General features: G+C 41.3%; 1 protein-coding gene across 3 annotated transcripts in view; it reads right to left on the bottom strand.

Moving 5' to 3' along the window:
- ACVR1 (activin A receptor type 1) overlaps positions 1-22,843 on the bottom strand; it is a 126,793-nt gene that overhangs the window by 3,845 nt on the left and 100,105 nt on the right. For all 3 annotated transcript variants that reach the window (XM_082658548.1, XM_082658547.1, XM_082658546.1), the window contains 2 exons: positions 12,929-13,204; positions 8,077-8,274 (listed from right to left, as the gene is read on the bottom strand). In XM_082658548.1, the coding sequence (XP_082514674.1) occupies positions 8,077-8,274; positions 12,929-13,204 (474 nt within the window). The remainder of the gene's footprint in view (positions 1-8,076; positions 8,275-12,928; positions 13,205-22,843) is intronic.

The following is a 22,843-nucleotide window of genomic DNA, read 5'->3' as shown; positions in this document are numbered from 1 at the left end:
ACATCAATTTTTCTATAAATGCAAAAGAAAAAAAGCATGGCTGGATTTTTAAAACATAGGATCTGGGGATACTCAACAATAAAATTCACTATACAAAGATGAAGTTTTCCCTTGGGTTTATATTTCCCATATTTTAATCTTATGAAATACTGCCATGTTTTAACAAAAGGAATCAAGTTTAAAAAGACCATTTAATGATCATGCCTGGAACTTAGTCATGCCTTTTTTGTCAACCATTGGTCAAATTGTTGACTGTTTCCATCTGATGTTGGTCATGCTTTCCCAGCATAAAATAAACCTGGTATTAAACTCCAGCAGTTATATGGAACACCCTCTGGTCAAGGAAAGCAATTATTTCAATCAATATAAAGTATATTACATACTGACCATGTGTGGAACACCATTCTAAATGTTGAGGATGATAAAAGTATAAGACATACTCTCAGTTTTCAAGGAACTCAAAGTCTAGTGGAAGATGAGAACAAGTCCCTCTCTTTTCTACTTTAGATAATGGAAATCTTGTTTAAAAAAAAAAAAAAAACCTCAAAAATGTTTTTCACCCCTTTGTATACTTTATATCTTGAAAGGCAAAGATAGATTGGAAATTCTCACTAAGTTTTACTTGCGAGTTCCTAAATTGGCTCATAAACCATTTTGGTCCCTTAAACTGTATGAGCCAGAGGTTGTCCTTGGCACTAGGGATATAAAAATAAAGATGTGATGTTGGTGATGAGACTAATGGGAAAGGAAGACACGAAAAAAAATTACAAAGTAGGACCAGGAAGAAGAGGTTGGGGGGGGGGCATGGTGTTCAATGGGTTTCAGAGAACTAAACACCTGTGTGGTTTAAATACCAGATATAAACCAGGTGCCATGGAAGCACAAGTAAGCTTTCTGGGAGCTAGGGCCTGGCTGAACACAGAAAGATGAGTTTTCAAGAAAGAGGAGAGGATGGGACAAGAATACGCCAAGGAGGGGGGCAATCCAGGTTGGGGGCCAGTGATATGGGACAAAGACAAGGGGTTACAAATGATCCTCCCGTGTTGGAGAGGAGGGAAATTCCCTGTAGCTGAAATCAGTGCACACGGTGGTGGAGAGGGTGAGCGGTCAGGGTCGGACTGTGAAATTACCTGTGTTGTCAAGGTAGGAAGTTACTTACAACTGTTCCTCACTCTGCCAGAGAAAAAGTGGACTCTCAGTCCTTTTACAACAGCACCCAACAACTGCCAAATCGTGAGCCAGCGAACAGAACAGCGTGAATTCAGGAAAAGCGCCTAAAAATACAAAGGACTTCGAGTGCCAAAGGAGTGGTACAAGCAACAGAGGATCCAGGAATGCAGTGGAAGAGGAGCTCTTAAACAGTGGTCAGGAAGGACGAACCGTGCCAGCCCTCGCTTTTCCACGGTAGGGGCTGCGACTCGAAGGGCCGCAGAAAGAATCAGAGAAACTATTCATAACCTCCTCCCCACAGCTTTGGGCATGTGTATCTGATTTATACAATTTTTTTTTTCCTGGACATGTGTCTAACTGAAAGTTTTCTCTTCTCTGGGGCAAATATATCTTTGCCAGCAATATCCCTATCATTAATTTGCTGCATGGTTCTGAGTAAACCCCTTAATTGCCAGGCCTTAGTTCCAACACCTTTAAAGTACACATCACAAAGCGAATGTGCAGATTAATAAGAACAACCTAGAAACAACCTTCAAACCCCATGAAATGCCAGAGGGGTCTTTCTAAAAATGCAAGTCTCTGGAAACAAGGCCTTCCTCATGACCCTCCCTACCCAAACCAGTAGCTTTGGGCTCTCAAAGCTTTGGGGATTTCTCAATTGCAGATAAGGGGCTGTGGACTTGGCCATCATTTGAATAATCTGAAGGTGAGGCAAAGACAGATGCAGGGGATGTCAGAATCATGCAGATCACAGCCTGCCTTTCCTTCAGAAAAAGAAGCTGAGGACCACCCAGGGGAAACGTACTTGTCCAAGTTCACAGCTACCTAATGACAAACATTAACCTGAATCCAATTCCCTGTTTGTATTCTAGAATTCTTCCCAACAAGCCCACAATGGGATAATGCATTGATCTCGTCACAAGGGCCTGCTCACTTCATGTCCGCGGTCTCTCTTCACTGCACTGCAGCTTGGGTGGACACCCAGGTAACAGGCAAGGGGGGCAGGATCCCCAGCATCCGCATCCCTGCAGAGAGCTGCTGTTAACAGTGAACTCCTACAGGAACTATGAAGCCCTTCAGACATTGGAACATTACGACTAAAGCCATTTTACAGAGAATGAGAGTGGTTCATGTTGGGCTTCTGATAGTACTCTAAGTTAAAACAGTGTTTCCCTCAGGGGTGGCCTGTGAGAAAATTAGATATGGTTCAAGGACAAAACTTTTTTGTCTTATTAAATAACTGCGTATGTATTATTAACGTTACCTTCCATTTAATGCCATGGGATAACTGGTTTTCCCACTTCCAGTAGTGACGTTAATTTCCTTTTAAAAAGAAATGTTTGAAAAAGTTAGCTGACTTAAATGATTAAGAAAATAATGGTACAAGGGACATTTGGATATGAAAAGAAATCATAAAGGTAGTACGTGTATGAGAGAATCTTGGGAAACACTGTTTTCAGAGAGGCATTTTTTTCCTGGTAGGAAGAGGATTCAAAAAGGTATATCAACTATTTGTGTCACTTTGCTTATTAACATTCCTCACAGAAGGATTTCAAACACAGTTTTCAAGCCATGGCCAACATCAAAAACGACTAATATATAAACGGATGGAGCTGTTCACAGCAGAGGGGACGACAGCCCAGGGGGTTCTGGTGGCCCTTGGTGCTGCCTTGCTGCTGGAGGTTTCAGAGAACCAGTACCTCAGGCACTCCTGTAACCAACAAGGCGCACTAGCTGGGAAGCCCTGCCTCTCCCCAAGGCAGGTACTCCTTTCAGAAACAGGAACAGAGCTGGCAGGACAGCTCTGTTCCCTGCTAAGTGAAGTATCTGTGTGGCAGTGATGACCTCATCCTGCTATCCCCCCTACAATTCATGGGCATATGGAACCATGCACATTATTCAAATCAAGACTAAACGCATTATCTGAAGTTTGTTAAAAGTAATTTCTGTTACTGGGATTCTCAGCAGTGTGGCATAGCCAAAATAAATGGTTCACAGATTGCTTCACAGGCCCTACTAAAAATATTTATGAATGTGACAGTTGTCAGAAGAAAGGTCAAAGGGCCTAGGTCAAAGGGCCTAGGAGAGATGCACAGCCATGCTCTGAGTTAAGCTTTGACAAGACGCCTTACATCTCACACACCCTCAGACCTAGAGGGAGAAGCTCCAGAAGACATCAAGCGTTTGCTATCTGTAGAGGTCTCATGAGAAGAAGAAGGTATCAATCACCGGATGCTGGGGCTGTTCCAAGGTTGGCACCACAGATACTTGTCCTGGTGGGGACACCTGCTGTTAAAGATGTGTCAGGGAAGCGAGACCAGTAAGCAGTGAACAATACCCAGTAAAGTTCTGCTGGCCTCTGCTTATTTTGTCGTGACGTCAGTTGACTGCCCTCCTTTGGTCTAGATCTTTAAACCAGGGACACAAAATTCCAGGAATCAGTGAGAGAAAAATCCCACCTCCATATTCCTGCCCCCAACCACTCACCTAAAAGCTCAAACGAAATAAAACAAACCTGAAAGAAATTGCTTGAATGAATACTAAAAATTTTCCCTAATATGAGTCTTCCCTTTGTTCAAACCTTAATATACACTAAGGTAGTGAAATGAAATCGTGAAACACACTAGATATTAAGTTGCTGAAGAAAATCAGAGTTGTCATGGTTTCCATATACAAGCCCATTGTGCTCAGGAACTTGAAGCACACGCCATTCCTTATTTAGCAAGCCCAAGGGCTTCTTAGAAGAGGTTTTCCAAAGTATGTGCGCCAAACATAAGCTTATTCTAACAAGTATTCCCTAGTCCCCACCCCATTAAGAGATGCAGCTCAGCCAGCAGGGTTTTTTCAACGAGATACAAGTGCTTTTTGACACATTTCAACACTGGATTCCATCACAAAATGGAATAACCAAAGCCAGTCACTGAAACAAAAATATGTCCACATAGCCCTCCTGTGGGCAGCGAAGAGGAGACACGTGAAGGGTATAGCAGAGGCTCATGCTGCCTGCATGATGCCACAGTCAAAGATGTGCTACAGGAGGATCAGGGAAGATCATTTTAGTTAGCTTTTAAATCCATGAGCAGCTGTGGCCACAGTATTAGTGCAAAACAACTCTGGCGTTTCTGCATACAGGGATCCAACCAAGGTGTGACACCGAAGGCTGAGGTTCCAGAGAGAGGACTTCTAATCTCAAGAGGGAACTGCGGCAGGATGCTTGGATGGGGCTACTAGAAGTTTCTGATCAGACCAAAGCTAAATGGCACACGTGAAGAGCCATGATGCACCCATTTATCTGTGGAATCCACGTGTCAATTTCTGTCTTCACACCACACTGAACCCAGGTAACCAGAAATCAGTGTGTCTGCAGAACTATAAAAGTATTTTTGCCAGAGAAGTAGCAAAAATCTTGAAAGAAAGGCCAAGGCCTAGCTACAAGACTCAAAGGAGAAAGGGACCCCTCTTCAGCTTGGAAGAGAGAGGAAGCTTCACCTGAAGCATAAGAACACAAATCAGGAAATCCTGCTCAGATGGGCTGTGTCAGCATCCCAGGGACAGTCTTTATTTCCTGGCCTGGGTGAGACCGATATATTCCATTTTAACCTGAGATCCCAAGAGTACGGTCGCTGACCTAGCAGCACAGCATCACCTGGGGCCCTGCTAGAAAGGGAGATCCTGGGTCCAGACCTAGACCTACTAAATCAGAAACTCTTGGGGACGGTTCAGTACTCTGTGTTTCTAGGTGATTCTGCTGCACACTCTCTGGCTTAAGAACTAGTGATTCAAGCAAACCCCTGCCTTAGATTCATATAGAAAATTCACCTGGAAATGGTGAGAAAATGGCTTTCCTTCTGACCAATTCCAAATTCAGTGTCAAACTAAACACAAACAGTAAATTCCAAAAGACACTACTGAGAAATTTTCAGATGTGAAAATGGACTTAACTCTCATTTCCTGTACAGAAAAGCAGGAAGTTTATTATTATTAGCAAAGAAATGTAAAATTCCTATGAAAACACAAAATGCGACATATTTTTATACTCATGGTTCACTTGAGGACTGTATTACTCCAAGAGAACTATCTGGTCATCAATTTTTATAATGGACTCAGAAACTCAAAGATGCATAATTATAATGACCTCCCTAAGATATTCATATATTTAAATGAGGTACATTTAGTATGCAATAATTTCAAATATATATATCCTTTAATGTCAGTTCTTAAAGCTAGTAAGAAAGTGAAATAGGTACATCACACCCTGGGGTGAGCGGGATATTATAAATTAGAACAACTCATATGGAAAGCAACTTGGCAGTTATGTGTGAAGCCATAAAAACATCCAAATTCTTTGACCAAATAGGTCTACTTTCCTTCAGATTAAGAAGAATTCCCCAAATGAAAAAGTTGTATGAACAAAGATGTCTACATGGAGGAAAGAGGATGTCTGACAACATAGAAATGGTTAAATTAATGAAATATCATGAGACCATCTAAAATAAAAACAGACTAACATTTAAAAAACAGAAATGAAAAAGATGATACAGAATTATATTTACACTATGATTACAACAAAGTAAAAAAATATGTACATGGTTGCATAGAGAAGAAGGGGAAAGAAACATGAATACTGGAAGGTAAAGGCAAATTTTTCTACTCATTTTTCTGTTTGGGGGTATAGTAATAATGAAAATATTAACAGGTATGCAAGCAGCACTGAACACTTTCAAGTTTGAGTTTGGATAAACTGATTTGTGTGTGTGTGTGCATGTGGATATTCATGGAAGAAGGAGGACTAGAGAAAGAGAAGGGGAAATATCAAATTAGTCATTGCCAAGGGACAGTAGCTGATTTAAAATGAGACATGACATACCCTTACCTCCCCCTAAAAATCAAACCACACCATAGAACAGAAGCGCAACCCACAAAATTTTAGGAACAATCTAAACCATGACGTAAGGGGGAGATCAGTAAATCAGAAAGCAACCAAAATAGTCTCTCTTCCTCTGCCCTTCACGATATTTTTTCCAAAAATAATGTTAAACACAGGATAGATCAAGAAAACTATTTGTTGAGCTATATTTTAAACTGACGGCTCTATTCTCCAACTGACTCCTATTAATCACAGCTGATCTTTGAAAGCCATTTGGGTTTAAGCCTGCGACACAGGGAACAAATTTGCAACATGAGTTCTTACAAAGCCCAAAGCCCAAGTTTCTGCCAAGTTTGCCTTTCATCACGCAGGCTTGCCTGGCATGGCTCCAGCACCCATAGCTGGACTGGACTATCCTGGCCTTGGAATATTAACTTCCTCTTCGTCTGGGGCAAGTTCCCCCACACACAGTTTATAATGACACCAGTCCTTCTCTAAAGTGTTTAAAATAAACTAATTAGAATCTGATTTTCAACTCTAAGGCACTCAAGAATTATAAGGGATGGGGATGGGGAAATGAAGTCGCTGTGCAATTTCAGGCAAAGTTCAGAACTCGATAAATCAGCAAAACAATCACTCTGTTGCAAACAATTCTCAAGGCACTTGAATGGCACAAAATGCAAGTCAGTAGCTCTCAACAATTGAGAAACAGTTACCAAGAAAATGTTCATGACTCCTTCCAAAAACAAAAAACAAAAAAAAACTTTAAAAGCACTGTCTGGTTACAATGCATGTATGTTTATGTTTAATTTAAAACACTGTCTTTGATACCCTTAAGAGTGTTAAAAGCAAACACACTCTGCTGCTGTTACGGAGGAAAAAAAACTACCACAAAGCCTTGCCAATTTAAATTATTGCACACTAAAACTATGTTACATTACCCCAATTTCACTTAGCTCACAGAACCAGAACTTCCACTCTCTGGCTATTATTCTTAAAAATTGTAAGTTACCCCCAAAATTTCAATCCTTACAAGAAACTATGAGTGGAAGGTGGGATGGAGCACATATGTCAGTGACTTCATGCACTATTTAATACTTCAAATCTAGGATTCCAGTGGGTCCCAGGAGGGTAAAATATCTCCTGAAAATGAATATTAATTTAAGTATATAGCATTTTCTTCTGTTTTCCTGGAACAATTTCAGACACATTCTTTTTGCAATAGGACTTCCAGTTGTGAAGGTATGAAGAGGTCAATTTAGTCGATTCGAGAGATTCTGCTATAATAACCACTTTGTGGGTAGATGGGGCATGTGCTATTTGAATGAGGATATGTAGTGCTTTCAGAATACAGTGAACTTAAAGTTCAACAATGTATTTGTGGCTGATTTGAAAGATGGAGGTGAAAGTTCACTGTAGGGAATATGGGTAAAAAATTATCAATAGACATATGCTTCCCTAGCTGCTAAGGCAACACCGTTTCGTAAAGCTTATTTATAAGAGGACCAGCACGAGCCTCCTATTCAGGGCTTCCTGAATGTAAACTTCACTTACTTTGCAGGTACAGCCTGCTTCTTACAAACGAGTGAATTCTGAGTGTGCAACCTGAATCTTTTCTCAGTAATCCAAACTTAAGAAGTAAAAATATCTATAATAGCAGAATTCACACTTAGATTTCCTTGAAGCTCTCACGATAAAACTCACTTGGGAAAAGAGCAAAGGAGGAGGAAGGGTGGGAAAAAAAGGCAGAATAAGGACGGAGGAAGGAAAAATAAAATACGGACTGATAAAAACAAACCAAGGAATAAGTAGTCTCTTGCAGAAATACTTTTTCCACCACGGTTTCCCCTCCTGCAGTTAAAACAGACTGCCATCATGCGCCTTCTACCTACCAGCCATAAAGCAAGTATAAATGCCAACAGCTTCACAAGCATGATTCACGCAACAGTGTGTACTTAAATATTTCCTTTGCCCTTTTAAAGGTAGCAGAACCAAGAGGACTCAGACAAGGGCAATATTATCTGAGATCAGATACCTACCATTGCTCACCATCCGCCGGGCCACTTCCCACAAGACAAGTCCAAAGGCCCAAATATCGACTCTCTTATAAGAATCGAAACAATCCACCTGGATGGTTTCATCTAGAACTTCGGGGGCCATGTAGCGTTTGGTGCCCACACGGGGGTTGTTCCCCACGTCGAGCTGATTGGTGCTCTGGGAATGCATGACTGCCAGGCCTGAAAGGAAGAAGACAACATTGTCAATCTGCTCCCTTCCTTTCTCACAGACGGCTGCTGAAGGATTTTAAACCAAACCCAACGAACAGCGCCCTCTTGTGGCATCCATGGTGGCTGCCGCATTACACCCAGAGTCATCTCTGGAGTACCCTTGTGATGACTTCCGTTGAGAGCAGGAAATAGGGCTGATGCCAGAAACATTCTGAGGCTCTTAGGTTAATAGATGAACCTCAGAGACAAAAAGTTTGGGGTAAATAATAAACTAATACACCAAACCAATAGGAGGCCAGTGTTCGAAATGCACAGGAAAACAGACTCACTTGTCAAATGGGAGCCTCCAAGTGGCTTAAATAACAAGGAGCAAATTAAGCTCTCAGGCTCCAGCACAGCTCCCACTAGACTGCAAACACAAACTTCAAACCATGTGAGGCAGGGACTTTGAGGTAATTTATCATTACATAAAGGGCCGACTGCCCCGGGCCCTGCTCCATCCCTGAAAAAGGGCCGCTCATCTGAACAGTAACGTGGACCAAACCCACAGGGCTTTCTCTGCAGCCACATGTACAGAGAACATTAAGCTGGCCCTCAATTCAAAGCACAACTATCACGTTAAATGATTTTGAAGCGCTATCTTAAACCATGACTCATGTCCGAATTCCTCAGCCAATTAGAGAGACCCAGCATTCCTCACAGACCAAGGGTAATAGACAGATTCGTGCATGGTTTATTTGAGAATGGAATTACTTTTTGATGCATGTGCAGACCAACTGAAAGTGATTCTTGTAACACTCAAAATAATGAAAATTGCCAAACTGGAGCAAGCAGACCATGTACACCTTTGTAACCCAGCGGGGATCCCTCAAGTCATCTATGGAGAATGCTTCTCCTCCCACTCCGTGGCTTTCCGTGGGTGAGATGATGACTCCATATAAAGCAAGGGAGATAGCACGTATGTTATCTCAGCCTCAATACCAAAGATACTGGCAACTGCGTTTGACTAAATCAGACTGGTTCCTCTTCTCATTTTTATAAGCAACCCTAAGATTCTATGGCCATTACGAACATTTCACAAACCATAATGCCCCTCCACCATTTCCAGAACCACAGAGTAAAGATAACAGAATACAAAAAAGGTGAAGTGTAAATAGAGAATAGAAATACTAGCTGTGGTGGTTTAAAAATACATCCACAAGTGTTTTGAAACTTCTCCCTTCACGAGGGGAAACTCAATTCCTCATGCCTTGAGCCTGGGCTGGACTACCAAACAGAATATGGCCGAAGAGTGTGTGTATCTTTAAGATTAGGGCATAGAAGGCATATGGCTTCCTGTTTGCTCTCTCTGGGCTCATTCGTAGTGTTATGAGGACACTCAAGCAGCCCAGTGGACAGGACCACATGACAAGGAACTGAGGCTTCCCATCAACAGCCATGTGAGTGAGCCATCCTAGAAGTTCCTCCAGGCCCGACCAAGCCTTCAGATGCCTGCAGCCCTGACTGATGGTATGACTGTTACCCCTGTCAGATCCTGAGCCAGAACCACAGACCTGAGTTGTTCCAAGACTGCTGACCGACTGTGTGAGATAATAAACTTGTGTTATTTTAAGCTGCTAAGTTTTAGAGGTAATTTGTTTCCCAGTAATCCATAATTATTACACTAACTAAAGAGACAAACCAACCAAATGCAACGTGCCTCAATTCTTGTTTGAAAAAACTGGAAAAATTTGAAAATGGCTATTAAATGATATTAAAGCATAATCAATAACTTTTAGGTGTGATAAACTGTGATTATGCAAGAGAAGTATATTTAGGGGATGCACTTTGAAGTATTTAGTAGTAAAGAGTTGTGACTTTGCAACTTTTCTTTTCTTTTTTTTTTTTTGCGGTACGCGGGCCTGTCACTGCTGTGGCCTCTCCCGTTGCGGAGCACAGGCTCCGGACGCGCAGGCCCAGCGGCCATGGCTCACGGGCCCAGCTGCTCCGCGGTATGTGGGATCTTCCCGGACCAGGGCATGAACCCGTGTCCCCTGCATTAGCAGGCGGACCCTCAACCACTATGCCACCAGGGGAGCCCTGCAACTTATTTTCAAATGAATTTGCAAACATATACACTCAGCCACATACAAATAAAGCAAATTTGGCAACATTTTAATAACTGTTGAATCTAGGTGTTGTGGATATGAATGACCATCATACTACTTTTTCAATCTTTCTTAATGCTTGAATTTTTCTGTGATCAAAAGTGAGGAAAATACAATACTGGTATTTTTGCTAAAATACTGGAAGTTTTACAGTATTAATAATAGAACATAATTTCTAACAAGTGATCCTTAATTTCTAGGTATAAAGTAAAAAATTAATATAAATTGCAGTCTTACAGGAGCTGTCTCCTGTACTACCAATCTACTTCCCTGAATAATGACCCCTTAACACAGATTTCTGTATGAAACCGTGAATACAGCTGGAAAGCTATAGGTCAAAATAAATGTAATTAAATAATTAATTAGTTGGATTTGCTAATTCCCCCCAAGTCCCATAAACCAAAACCAACAGCTGCCTCAATGTGTCTATCTTCCCTTGGCCTCAGGACTAGAACAGCAGCTACCATTTGAATGACTATTTGCCAAGCATTTATAAAATTTCTGAATCTCATAAGAATTGTGTGAGGTGGGCATAACTGACTTTTAGTAACATGAATAATACATAAACACACTATTATAAAAGTTTCAAACAACAGAGACATTCAAGGCACGGTGTCAAACACTGAAGTCCCCCTTGCTAAGCCCCCCACCCTTGCCCTGAGTGTAAGCAGGTCAGCACTTAGGGCAGGTAAATAGATAGATGAAAAAACCTGTACAAAAATACTGGATCAGGGCCTTCTCTGGTGGCGCAGTGGTTAAGAATCTGCCTGCCAATGCAGGGGACGTGGGTTCGAGCCCTGGTCTGGGAAGATCCCACATGCCGTGGAGCAACTAAGCCCATGCGCCACAACTACTGAGCCTGCGCTCTGGAGCCCGCGAGCCACAACTACTGAGCCCGCACGCCTAAAGCCCGTGCTCTGCAACAAGAGAAGCCACCACAATGAGAAGCCCGCGCACCGCAACGAAGAGTAGCCCCCGCTCGCCGCAACTAGAGAAAGCCCGCGTGCAGCAACGAAGACCCAATGCAGCCAAACATAAATTTATTAATTAAAAAAATACTGGGTCGGGCTTCCCTGGTGGCACAGTGGTTGAGAGTCCACCTGCCGATGCAGGGGACGTGGGTTCATGCCCCGGTCCGGGAAGATCCCACATGCTGCGGAGCGGCTGGGCCGGTGAGCCATGGCCGCTGGGCCTGCGCGTCCGGAGCCTGTGCTCCGCAACGGGAGAGGCCACGACAGTGAGAGGCCCGCATACCGCAAAAAAAAAAAAAAAAAAAAACTGGGTCAATAATTGGGAAACTCAAATCACCTTAGCTCCATGAGCCATGGCACAGCCATAAGTCTTCTACACCACAACAAAAACGTTAGGGTCATGCCTCCTTATACTTGGAAAACACCGTCAAATAATTTCTCAACATGAACACAAGGACTTTAAAGGGATAAAGAAAAATTTTATTTGAAAAAAATTTATTTGAAAGAAATTTTCCTATGTCAAATCCCTTGTGTTTAAAAACAATTTTATCATCTATGTAATTAGAGCTAACACTGCCTAAACGTTTATCCATGTAACAATAACTATAATGATACGAAAATAAGAGCGACCATTTTTTATTCAAGGAGAGTGAGTATCCTCAGTAGTCCACTGAAATGAATAACCAAAATTACAATTCAGTTCTCGTTAGCATAATTATTCAGCCAATATTCTAGGGGTCTAGGATGAATAGGCTTTATAGAGAATGCCACTATAAATGAAAATAATCTTATTTATAATGCAGTTAAAGCTACATTAAGCATCACCCTAACACCGTAAGAATGAGATATGCCAGCAGGGCAAATGGTAAATTAGTTTGGGGATTTTTTTTTTCCCCCTCTTTCTTTGATTGATAATTTTGCCTTGGTTACAGAACAACGTTATAAACCATTTTTAAGACAAATTCATTCCATAGGTTATTTCATTGTGTACCTACTTTGTGTAAGGCTTGTGAAATCAGAATGCAACAGTACTGGTTGCCTCTCAGGGTGGGCTGGGGCAGGAACGGACTGAACCAGCACGAGGTGACTTTCTAGAGTAATGGGAAGGTCTGTATCTTGACAGCGATTTGGATTTTACAGCATCTGTCAAAAATCTGAGAGTGTGTACTTAAGATCTGTGCATTTCATGTGAAATATAAATTTGACCTGAAAAGAGAAAAAAAGTAAAGAACTCCAGTGAATGATATATTGGTGTGTATGCTGAAGCCACTGGAGGGAAGGGCTCTTTTGTCTGCAGTTTACTTTGAAATGTATCAAAGATTAAGCTGTATTGATAAATGGAGGCTGGATATGTGATAACAGTAAAATGTTCATGGGAGAATCTAGGTGGTAAATATACAGGTGTTCACCGTGAAGCCCTTTCAATTTGCATGCTTGAAATTTTTCATAACAAAGTGTTTGGAGGGAAAAAGATGCAACCTGGCTAAACAAGAGAAGACAACAAAAGTTAAAACAGTAATTTAAAAATATTTTTAAAAAATTTACCCAAATCTGCTATGCAACACTGTCCATTCTTCTTAACCAGGATGTTTTTGCTTTTTAAATCTCGGTGAGCAATGGCTGGTTTCCCTTGGGTCCCAAAGATCTCTATGTGTAAATGTGCGAGACCACTAGCTATGGACAGCACTATTCGCAGGCAGCTCACTGTATCCAGAGTAGTAAGCTGAAGGTAGTCATACAGCGATCCCATTTCATGATAATGTGTGATTAACCACAACTGTGTACTGGAGTGTCTTGATGTCATGTCTGAAGCAATGAAACCTGGAGACAGCAAGAACAAAATTAATAGACATGTGAGAATTTCACATTACAGCTTAATTTTCTATACAGAAATAGTGACCCATACAGTAGAGATCACCTATAACAAAAAATATTAAACTTACCAACTGCCATAAAAGGAGGTTTACAGAGGCATCAACAGAGAAAAATAATGTACTTATACCTTAAGAGGACACTGCTAGTGAATAGGAAATTTTCATATTCATTTCCACTGTAAATAATCCTTTGAAATTTTTTTTACATTGCATTAAGATTCAGATAGAAGGGGCTTCCCTGGTGGCACAGTGGTTGAGAGTCCGCCTGCCGATGCAGGGGACGCGGGTTCGTGCCCCGGTCCGGGAAGATCCCACATGCCGCGGAGTGGCTGGGCCCGTGAGCCATGGCCGCTGAGCCTGCGTGTCCGGAGCCTGTGCTCCGCCACGGGAGAGGCCGCAACAGTGAGAGGCCCTCGTAAGGCAAAAAAAAAAAAAAAAAAAAAAAAAAAGATTCAGATAGAAATAATGTCTTTGTGTTTACCCATAATGAGAGTGTTAAACCCTTTATCATGTTGACATTCCAGGCACAGATCATTCATCAACCACCCAGAAAGAACACAAAGCCTGGAACCTAGACACCTGTGTTCTAGTCTTGATCTGCCTGTGATCTGCTTTAGAACATTAGGCAACTCATTTGGGCTCTTTGGATTGTCTCTGCTATAAAATCAAGGAGTGAGTTTATATTAAGTGTGACTGATTCATCGATTTAAAAAAGGAACCTATCAAATATAACAGGCACCTCGGATGCTCTTTGCCAGTCACACAGGAAAACCAAGATGATGGTGTTTGTTGGCTAGAAAAGAAGACAGAGTTAAAATGGAAAAAGTATGATATAATGTGAAAAGTCCTGTAATATATATGTGCAAAGGATAACAGGAGCCCAGAGCAGGGAATCATAATAATTCAGACTAGATGTTACAGTAGGCTTCCATCATGAAGTGACAACTGAAGTCGTCTTGAAAAGAAGTGAGATACTGATCCTGTGATAAACTGTAAACACGAAAAAGAATATATATGTATAACTGAGTCACTTTGCTGTACAGCAGAAATTAACACAACATTGTAAATCAACTATACTTCAATAAAATTTTTTTAAAAAGTGAGATATTGAAAGATGTAGATAAAGAGGAAGGAAGAAATTTTTCTAGACATTCTAAGGGGACTTTTCAGCACACTGAAAGAACTCGCAGTCGGAGGTACTTCCTAACCTATGAAGTAAATGGTGATGTGCGTGCCTGTCTTTCCTGCTACAGAGGTGCTTTCCTAGCGTTATAGATCTATACCTTATAGACACCCACATGGACAGTGAAATTTGGAACTTAGAAATACAAGGGGATTTTTTTTTTAAAGACAGATATGGCTTGAAGAATTAAATGACTTGTGAAAGTGTAAAGGAAAAGGAGAATACATAAACATGCCGTACTTTATATAAAGTACTTTATATAAAATTTATATCACTTGCACAGATATTTTCTCATGGAATTTTTCTCAGTAGACCAGAAAGATAAATATTATACTCATTTTACACATGATGAAGTTGCTGCTGGGAGGTGCCAAGGATCACACAGCTAATGATCATACAGCTATTAAGTTGCTACCAACTCCAAATTTGCTGCCAGCTGCTCTGATACACCATACCTTGCATAGGAAAGTTCTGGGGACAAAGAAACGTTTCCCTATTTGATCATCATCATCATCGACAACAGAAGCAGCTAATAATTAGTGAGAATCAGCAATGTGCCAGGCACAGTTCTAAAAATCCTACATGCAATCCTCCAACAACCACATGAAGGGGGCAGATTACATCACTGACATTAAGGTCACTAACCGTCCCCAGCAATCTAGCACCAGAACCCATACTCTTACCCACCATATCATCCTGCCCTCAAACAAGCTGGCTTCTACTCGAGAAAGACAATCTGACATTTGTACCTGTGGGATATCTGTAAAGTGAACCGAATAACACTTCCGCACTTTAATCCCCATCTCTTTCTCCCTCTTCCTCTAAGCTGGTCCCCACAGCCAGACTTAGTCTCTCACTCTTCCCTGTTATCCCACCTGCCTCTGTCTCCCCATAGCTGATTCTCTTAGAACCCTTAGCTGGCCATAATATCAAACAAAATGTGCACTTAGACATTTATTTATTCTTGCTAAAGAAACTCTTTCTGCTACAACAAGGTCCTACTGTATAGCACGGGGAATTACATTCAATATACTGAGATAAACCATAATGGAAAAGAATATAAAAAAGAAGGTCTGTATGTATATAATCAGTTATATCACTTTGCTGTACAGCAGAGATGGGCACAACACTGTAAATCAACTGTACTTCAATTAAAAAAAATGTTTCCGGGCTTCCCTGGTGGCGCAGTGGTTGAGAGTCCGCCTGCCGATGCAGGCGACACGGGTTCGTGCCCCGGTCCGGGAGGATCCCACATGCCGCGGACCGGCTGGGCCCATGAGCCATGGCCACTGAGCCTGCGCGTCCGGAGCCTGTGCTCCGCAACGGGAGAGGCCACAACAGTGAGAGGCCCACGTACCACACACACACACACAAAATGTTTCCGCTTTATCACTTTAAACCACATGATATTCATCTTAATTTTATTTTTATTTTTTTAACATCTTTATTGGAGTATAATTGCTTCACAATGTTGTGTTAGTTTCTGCTGTATAACAAAGTGAATCAGCTATAAGTATACATGTATCCCCATATCCCCTCCCTCTTGCATCTTCCTCCCACCCTCCCTATCCCACCCCTCTAGGTGGTCACAAAGCACCGAGCTGATCTCCCTGTGCTATGCGGCTGCTTCCCACTAGCTATCTTTTTTACATTTGGTAGTGTATATATGTCAATGCTACTCTCTCACTTCGTCCCAGCTTACCTTTCACCCTCCCCGTGTCCTCAAGTCCATTCTCTACATCTATGTAGGTCTTTATTCCTGTCCTGCCCCTAGGTTCATCAGAACCATTTTTTTTTAGATTCCATATATATGTGTTAGCATACGGTATTTATTTTTCTCTTTCTGACTTACTTCACTCTTTATAACAGACTCTAGGTCCATCCACCTCACTATAAATAACTCAATTTCGTTTCTTTTTATGGCATAATATTCCATTGTATATATGTGCCACATCTTCTTTATCCATTCATCTGTCGATGGACACTTAGGTTGCTTCCATGTCCTGGCTATTGTAAATAGTGCTGCAATGAACATTGTGGTACATGACTCTTTTGGAATTATGGTTTTCTCAGGGTATATGCCCAGTAGTGGGATTGCTGGGTCATATGGTAGTTCTATTTTTAGTTTCTTAAGGAACCACCATACTGTTCTCCATAGTGACAGTATCAATTTACATTCCCACCAATAGTGCAAGAGGGTCCCCTTTTCTCCACACCCTCTCCAGCATTTACTGTTTGCACTTTTTTTTTTTTTTTTTTTTTTTGCGGTACGTGAGCCTTTCACTGTTGTGGCCTCTCCCCTTGCGGAGGGCAGGCTCCGGACGCGCAGGCTCAGCGGGCATAGCTCACGGGCCCAGCCACTCCGCGGCATGTTGGATCTTCCCAGACTAGGGCACGAACCCGTGTCCCCTGCATCAGCAGGTGGACTCTCAACCACTGCGCCACCAGGGAAGCCCTGTTTGCACATTTTTTGATGGCCATTCTAACTGGTGTGAGGTGATACCTCATTGTAGTATTGATTTGCATTTCTCTAATAATTAGTGATGTTGAGCATCCTTTCATGTGTTTGTTGGCAATCTGTATATCTTCTTGGGAGAAATGTCTATTTAGGTCTTCTGCCCATTTTTGGATTGGGTTGTTTGTTTTCTTGATATTGAGCTGCATAAGCTGCTTGTATATTTTGGAGATTAATCCTTTGTCAGTTGCTTCGTTTGCAAATATTTTCTCCCATTCTGAGTGTTGTCTTTTCGTCTTGTTTATGGTTTCCTTTGCTTTTTATGGTGCAAAAGCTTGTTTCATTAGGTCCCATTTGTTTCTTTTTGTTTTTATTTCCATTCCTCTAGGAGGTGGGTCAAAAAGGATCTTGCTGTGGTTTTATGTCATAGAGTGTTCTGCCTATGTTTTCCTCTAAGAGTTTGATAGTGTCTGGCCTTACATTTAGGTCTTTAATCCATTTTGAGTTTTTGTATATGGTGTTAGGGACTGTTCTAATTTCATTCTTTGACATGTAGCTGTCCAGTTTTCCCAGCACCACTTACTGAACAGGCTGTCTTTTCTCCACTGTATATTCCTGCCTCCTTTATCAAAAATAAGGTGACCATATGTGCCTGGGTTTATCTCTGGGCTTTCTATCCTGTTCCATTGATCTGTATTTCTGTTTTTGTGCCAGAACCACACTGTTTTGATTACTGTACCTTTATAGTAGAGTCTGAAGTCAGGGAGCCTGATTCCTCCAGCTCCATTTTTCTTTCTCAAGATTGCTTTGGCTATTCAAGGTCTTTTGTGTTTCCACACAAATTGTGACTTTTTTTTGTTCTAGTTCTGTGAAAAATGCCAGTGGTAGTTTGATAGGGATTGCGCTGAATCTGTAGGCTGCTTTGCGTAGTATAGTCATTTTCACAATGTTGATTCTTCCAATCCAAGAACATGGTATATCTCTCCATCTGCTTGTATCATCTTTAATTTCTTTCATCAGTGTCTTATAGTTTTCTGCATACAGGTCTTTTGTGTGTCCTTAGGTAGGTTTATACCTAGGTATTTTACTCTTTTTGTTGCAGTGGTAAATGGGAGTGTTTCCTTAACTTCTCTTTCAGATTTTTCGTCATTAGTGTATAGGAATGCAAGAGATTTCTGTGCATTAATTTTGTATCCTGCTACTTTACCAAATTCATTGATTAGCTCTAGTAGTTTTCTCATAGCATCTTTAGGATTCTGTTTTGTATAGTATCATGTTATCTGCAAACAGTGACAGTTTTACTTCTTCTTTTCCGATCTGGATTCCTTTTACTTCTTTTTCTTCTCTCATGGCTGTGGCTAAAACTTCCAATACTATTTTGAATAATAGTGGTGAGAGTGGGCAACCTTGTCCTGTTCCTGACCTTAGAGGAAATGGCTTCAGTTTTTCACCACTGAGAACGATGTTGGCTGTGGGTTTGTCATATATGGCCTTTACTATGTTGAGGTAGGTTCCCTTTGTGCCTACTTTCTTGAGAGTTTTTATCACAAATTGGTGTTGAATTTTGTCGAAAGCTTTTTCTGCATCTATTGAGATGATCATATGTAAACCACATGATATTCATCTTTAATAACTTTCTCCAAAATGAATATCCCAAACTATAGAAGCACCACTCAAAAGAAACTAAATTACTGCTATGTATTTGCGTAGCCTTCACTGATTCCTCTGGCCAAGGGAGAGCAGCATCTGATTGACTGAGTGATTGATTAAATAAATAAATAAATACAATTTATTCTCTCACCTTCTCTAAGTCCCCAAGTTCTTAGAGAAGGATTTTTGTCTGTCCCGTTAGTTAGGCTCTAGACCTTCAAGAAAACTGACTTTTAAATAAGTAAGATTTTTTATAAAACTATTTACCACTCTAGTGTGAATTGTACAACTACATTTGCTTCAACATGCTAGACCATTTTTATGGGACTTTTGTATTTTGAGTCAAAGCACTCTACTGTTAGTGGAGACTGAACAGGTGCCCATACACTGGAAGCCTGGCCCAGCCATTGGACGTGTTCATAACACTGAGAGAACGTGATAAGGGCAAAAGCCTCTTACATAACAGCCAAAGTCATCCTTCCAGGTGCCTCATAAACTAAAATAAAACCCCAAATCTTAAGTGAGGTAAGCAGTGCCCTTGTAAGCCTCTCACTCCAGCTCTCGTGGGAACCAGGTGCTGGGCAGCTCTGATACCTGAGGAGTGAGGCCACCATGCTGGGGAGCACAGGGCTTGAGAGTGTTGAACCCCAGAGCCAGACTACTGGGCATCCACATGGCTCACCATCCTGAGCTGGGTGATCCCACGTGTGCCACATATCGTCACCTTGGTTTCCTCATTTATAAGATATGGATAGCACCGTCCTGTATCTCAAAGGGTTACTGTGAAAATGAAGAGTTATTGTAGGTAGAATGTTTCATATGATGCCTACCACACAGTAAGTGTTCGAGAGTAGCTGGTTACTATTATAGTTCAAAATCGTCCTGGGTTCAATTACAGCCCCAAAGTTTGTAATTTAATATCTTTTTCAGGTAGTTTCCTTCACTTCCAATTGGTCTCAAGGAATTCTGACTGATTAAATGGTTAAGCAGTACCTTTTAAGAGTATGTGGCAGTTCTGGAGATGGAGGGTGGTGACGGTTGCACAATATGACTGTACTTAAATCTCGCTTATATGATTAAAATGGTCAACTTAATGGATATTGCACCATTTCTTTTAGTGCTATAATCGCTCTTAAAAATTTATTTTATTGAAGTAGAGTTGATTTACAATGTGTTAATTTCTGCTGTACAGCACAGTGATTCAGTTATATATATATATATATATATATATATATATATTCTTTTTCATATTCTTTTCCATTACGGTTTATCACAGGATCTTGAATATTCCTGTGCAATACAGTAGGACCTTGTTGTTTATCCATCCTATATATATTAGTTTGCCTCTGCTAATTCTGAACTCCCCTACTCCCCTCTCCCTTGGCAACCACAAGTCTGTTCTCTATGTCTGTGAGTCTGCTCCTGTTTCATAGATAAGTTCATTTATGTCATATTTTAGATATAAGTGATATCATATGTACCATTTTTTTTTTTTTAAAGAGTGTAAGATGAGACTTTGGAGTGAAATTGTCATATTAACTGAAACTCCCTGGTTTCAGTCATGAGGAAAAGGATGCTCAGAAACATACAACTTTGGCCCAGAGTCACAGAGTGGGCCTGTAATGATGCTGAGAATAGAAACTGGCTTCCCAAACCCCCAGACACTGTTCCAACCACCAAACAGAGCCTCCCGTCATTCACTTCTCTGCTGACTTCTACACCAGACACAGCAGAAGGAACAGCTGAAATCCAAACTAGTCATTGGAAAGATATCATTTTGGGGGGGATAAACAATGAGGGCCCATAATTTTATACGTGTGTGTAATTTAATTATGTATTTCAAGGGGGCTAGAGTTAGCAATACTCAAGGGTGGGGGAAATCATGATCTGATATTCAAAACAATCTTCTGATAGAAAAGAAAATGTCACAGAAAACCTTAAAGTCTCTACATCCAAAAAAACTGCTAAGGCAGGGAAAGAAGTTTACCAAAAAAAAAGGTGGTACATTTCTACGAGCTGTCTCAACTAAGAGGACCGACTACACAGTAAAATTAATCCATACAGCTGTAATTATGATGAGAGTAACAAGATCTCATGAATTCACAGCTTCCATGGATCATTATGTAATAAGTGGACAATGTTTTGCCTTCTGTGATCACACTAAGGGAACCTAACTTCTCTCACATGAATCATACTGCAAAGGTGACTTTCAAATTTCCTGTGTGATTAAATCCAATTTAATCAATATTTACTAAGCACCTACCGCGTGCAGGGAACTGTCCTCAGGACTGGGTGTGAAAGCAAAAACAATGGAAATAATTCTTGTACTGGGTGTACAGTGGAGTGGTATCACAGGTCATTTAACTCAAGAGCATGGATAAAGTGACTACTTGCATAGCACGGCAACATCTAGAGCATTTTGATCAATGAGCCCATAAGCCCATGAGCCCATGAGAAGAGAGGGGCTGCCTGAACATGCCCTTCCTTCAGTGAGTCTCAGACCCCACGTGCTTCTCAGAGTACGTGCACCTGCCCGTTAAGAGTACTTCTACTAAGATGTGACACATATATACAATGGAATATTAATCAGCCATGAAAAGAAATGAAATTGAGCTATTTGTAATGAGGTGGATAGACCTAGAGTCTGTCATACAGAGTGAAGTAAGTCAGAAAGAGAGAGACAAATACCGTATGCTAACACATATACATACATGGAATTTAAGGAAAAAAATGTCATGAAGAACCTAGGGGTAAGACAGGAATAAAGACACAGACCTACTAGAGAACGGACTTGAGGATATGGGGAGGGGGAAGGGTAAGCTGTGACAAAGCGAGAGAGAGGCATGGACATATATACACTACCAAACGTAAGGTAGATAGCTAGTGGGAAGCAGCCGCATAGCACAGGGAGATCAGCTCCGTGCTTTGTGACCGCCTGGAGGGGTGGGATAGGGAGGGTGGGAGGGAGGGAGACGCAAGAGGGAAGAGATATGGGAACATATGTATATGTATAACTGATTCACTTCGTTATAAAGCAGAAACTAACACACCACTGTAAAGCAATTATACCCCAATAAAGATGTTAAAAAAAAAAAAGAGTACTTCTACTGTTTAAAGATAAGTACTTCTTGTACATCATGACTTTTTTTTTTTTTTCCATCATGACTTTTAATACAGCCAGTGGTTTATCTGTTACCCAACCTCAGTCTGTTCCAGTGTCAGAGGAAATACTGGGACATTTAAAGGTAATTTTGACTGTAGATGAATTTTCACCTCACACTATGACTCTAGAATCTAAGAAGCAATTCCATGAGCTAATAACTACCATGTGGTTAAGAGTCAGACCATCCGGTGTGATTCTCAGCTCCATTATTTAACCTGCTGGGTGATGTTAACCTCTCTGTACCTCCGTTACCTTATCAGTTACAACCAGGAAAATAAGGATATCTGCCCTCTTACAGTCACGGTGAAGATTAAATGAGAAAATGTGCATGACACAAAGCAGTGCTTACTGCATAGTAACTATAGTCGTTGTTGTTGTTAACACACATGCATCTAACTGCAATACAAGGCGGTCACGATAAGAGTTATATAGGAGGTAAAAAGTGCAGGAGTGCAGAAAAGCCCAAGTGAATCCCTTGGGAGAGTCTGGAAGGGAACTAAGAAGTTTTGATGAAGGAAGGAGTGGGTAGAGGGTGGAATGGGGATAGTGGGTGGCCAAGAGCAACATGAATGAAGACACAGACAGCTGAATGTTCAAGGGCAATCCCAAGGAGTGACAGATATTGGAACTGACTGCACGTGGGCATATTTGTACAGGAAGTAGCAGAGTCCTCTTGGGACCCCAAAATAGGGAGTCTGGAATGCCAGGCTCAGAAGTCATAAATGTTGCAAGTGATGTGGGAGTCATCAAAGACACTCTGAGCAGAAGTGTCTCAGCTCCCCAGTGGAAGATAATTCAGTGTGGCAAGATGGACTGGAGAGGGGAGACCCATAGCAACGATACTAGTGAGGAGGCCTAGGTGATGGTGAGGGCCCAAGGGGGAAGGGCAGGGGAGAAAATGACAACAGCAACCGAGACAAGTCTGAGATGGAACACACCGCCAAACTGTTAAAGCAAACCTTTGGACAACTGTCAAGCCATGATTTGTAGACAACCTGACTCAGGCTTAATACTAACCTGGCAGTACTGGAATAGAAATCAATTCTGGCAGTGGCCTTCCTATAAGCCAGACCTGATCCCGTAGCCATGCAGTGGCCAACACTATCCTATAAAGAGTCCAGTTCTATAGAAACTT

Source organism: Grampus griseus, assembly GCF_964374135.1.
Source record: "Grampus griseus genome assembly, chromosome: 7".
NCBI classification, from domain to species: Eukaryota; Metazoa; Chordata; class Mammalia; order Artiodactyla; family Delphinidae; genus Grampus; species Grampus griseus.
This window is presented reverse-complemented; position numbering and strand designations above follow the sequence as displayed.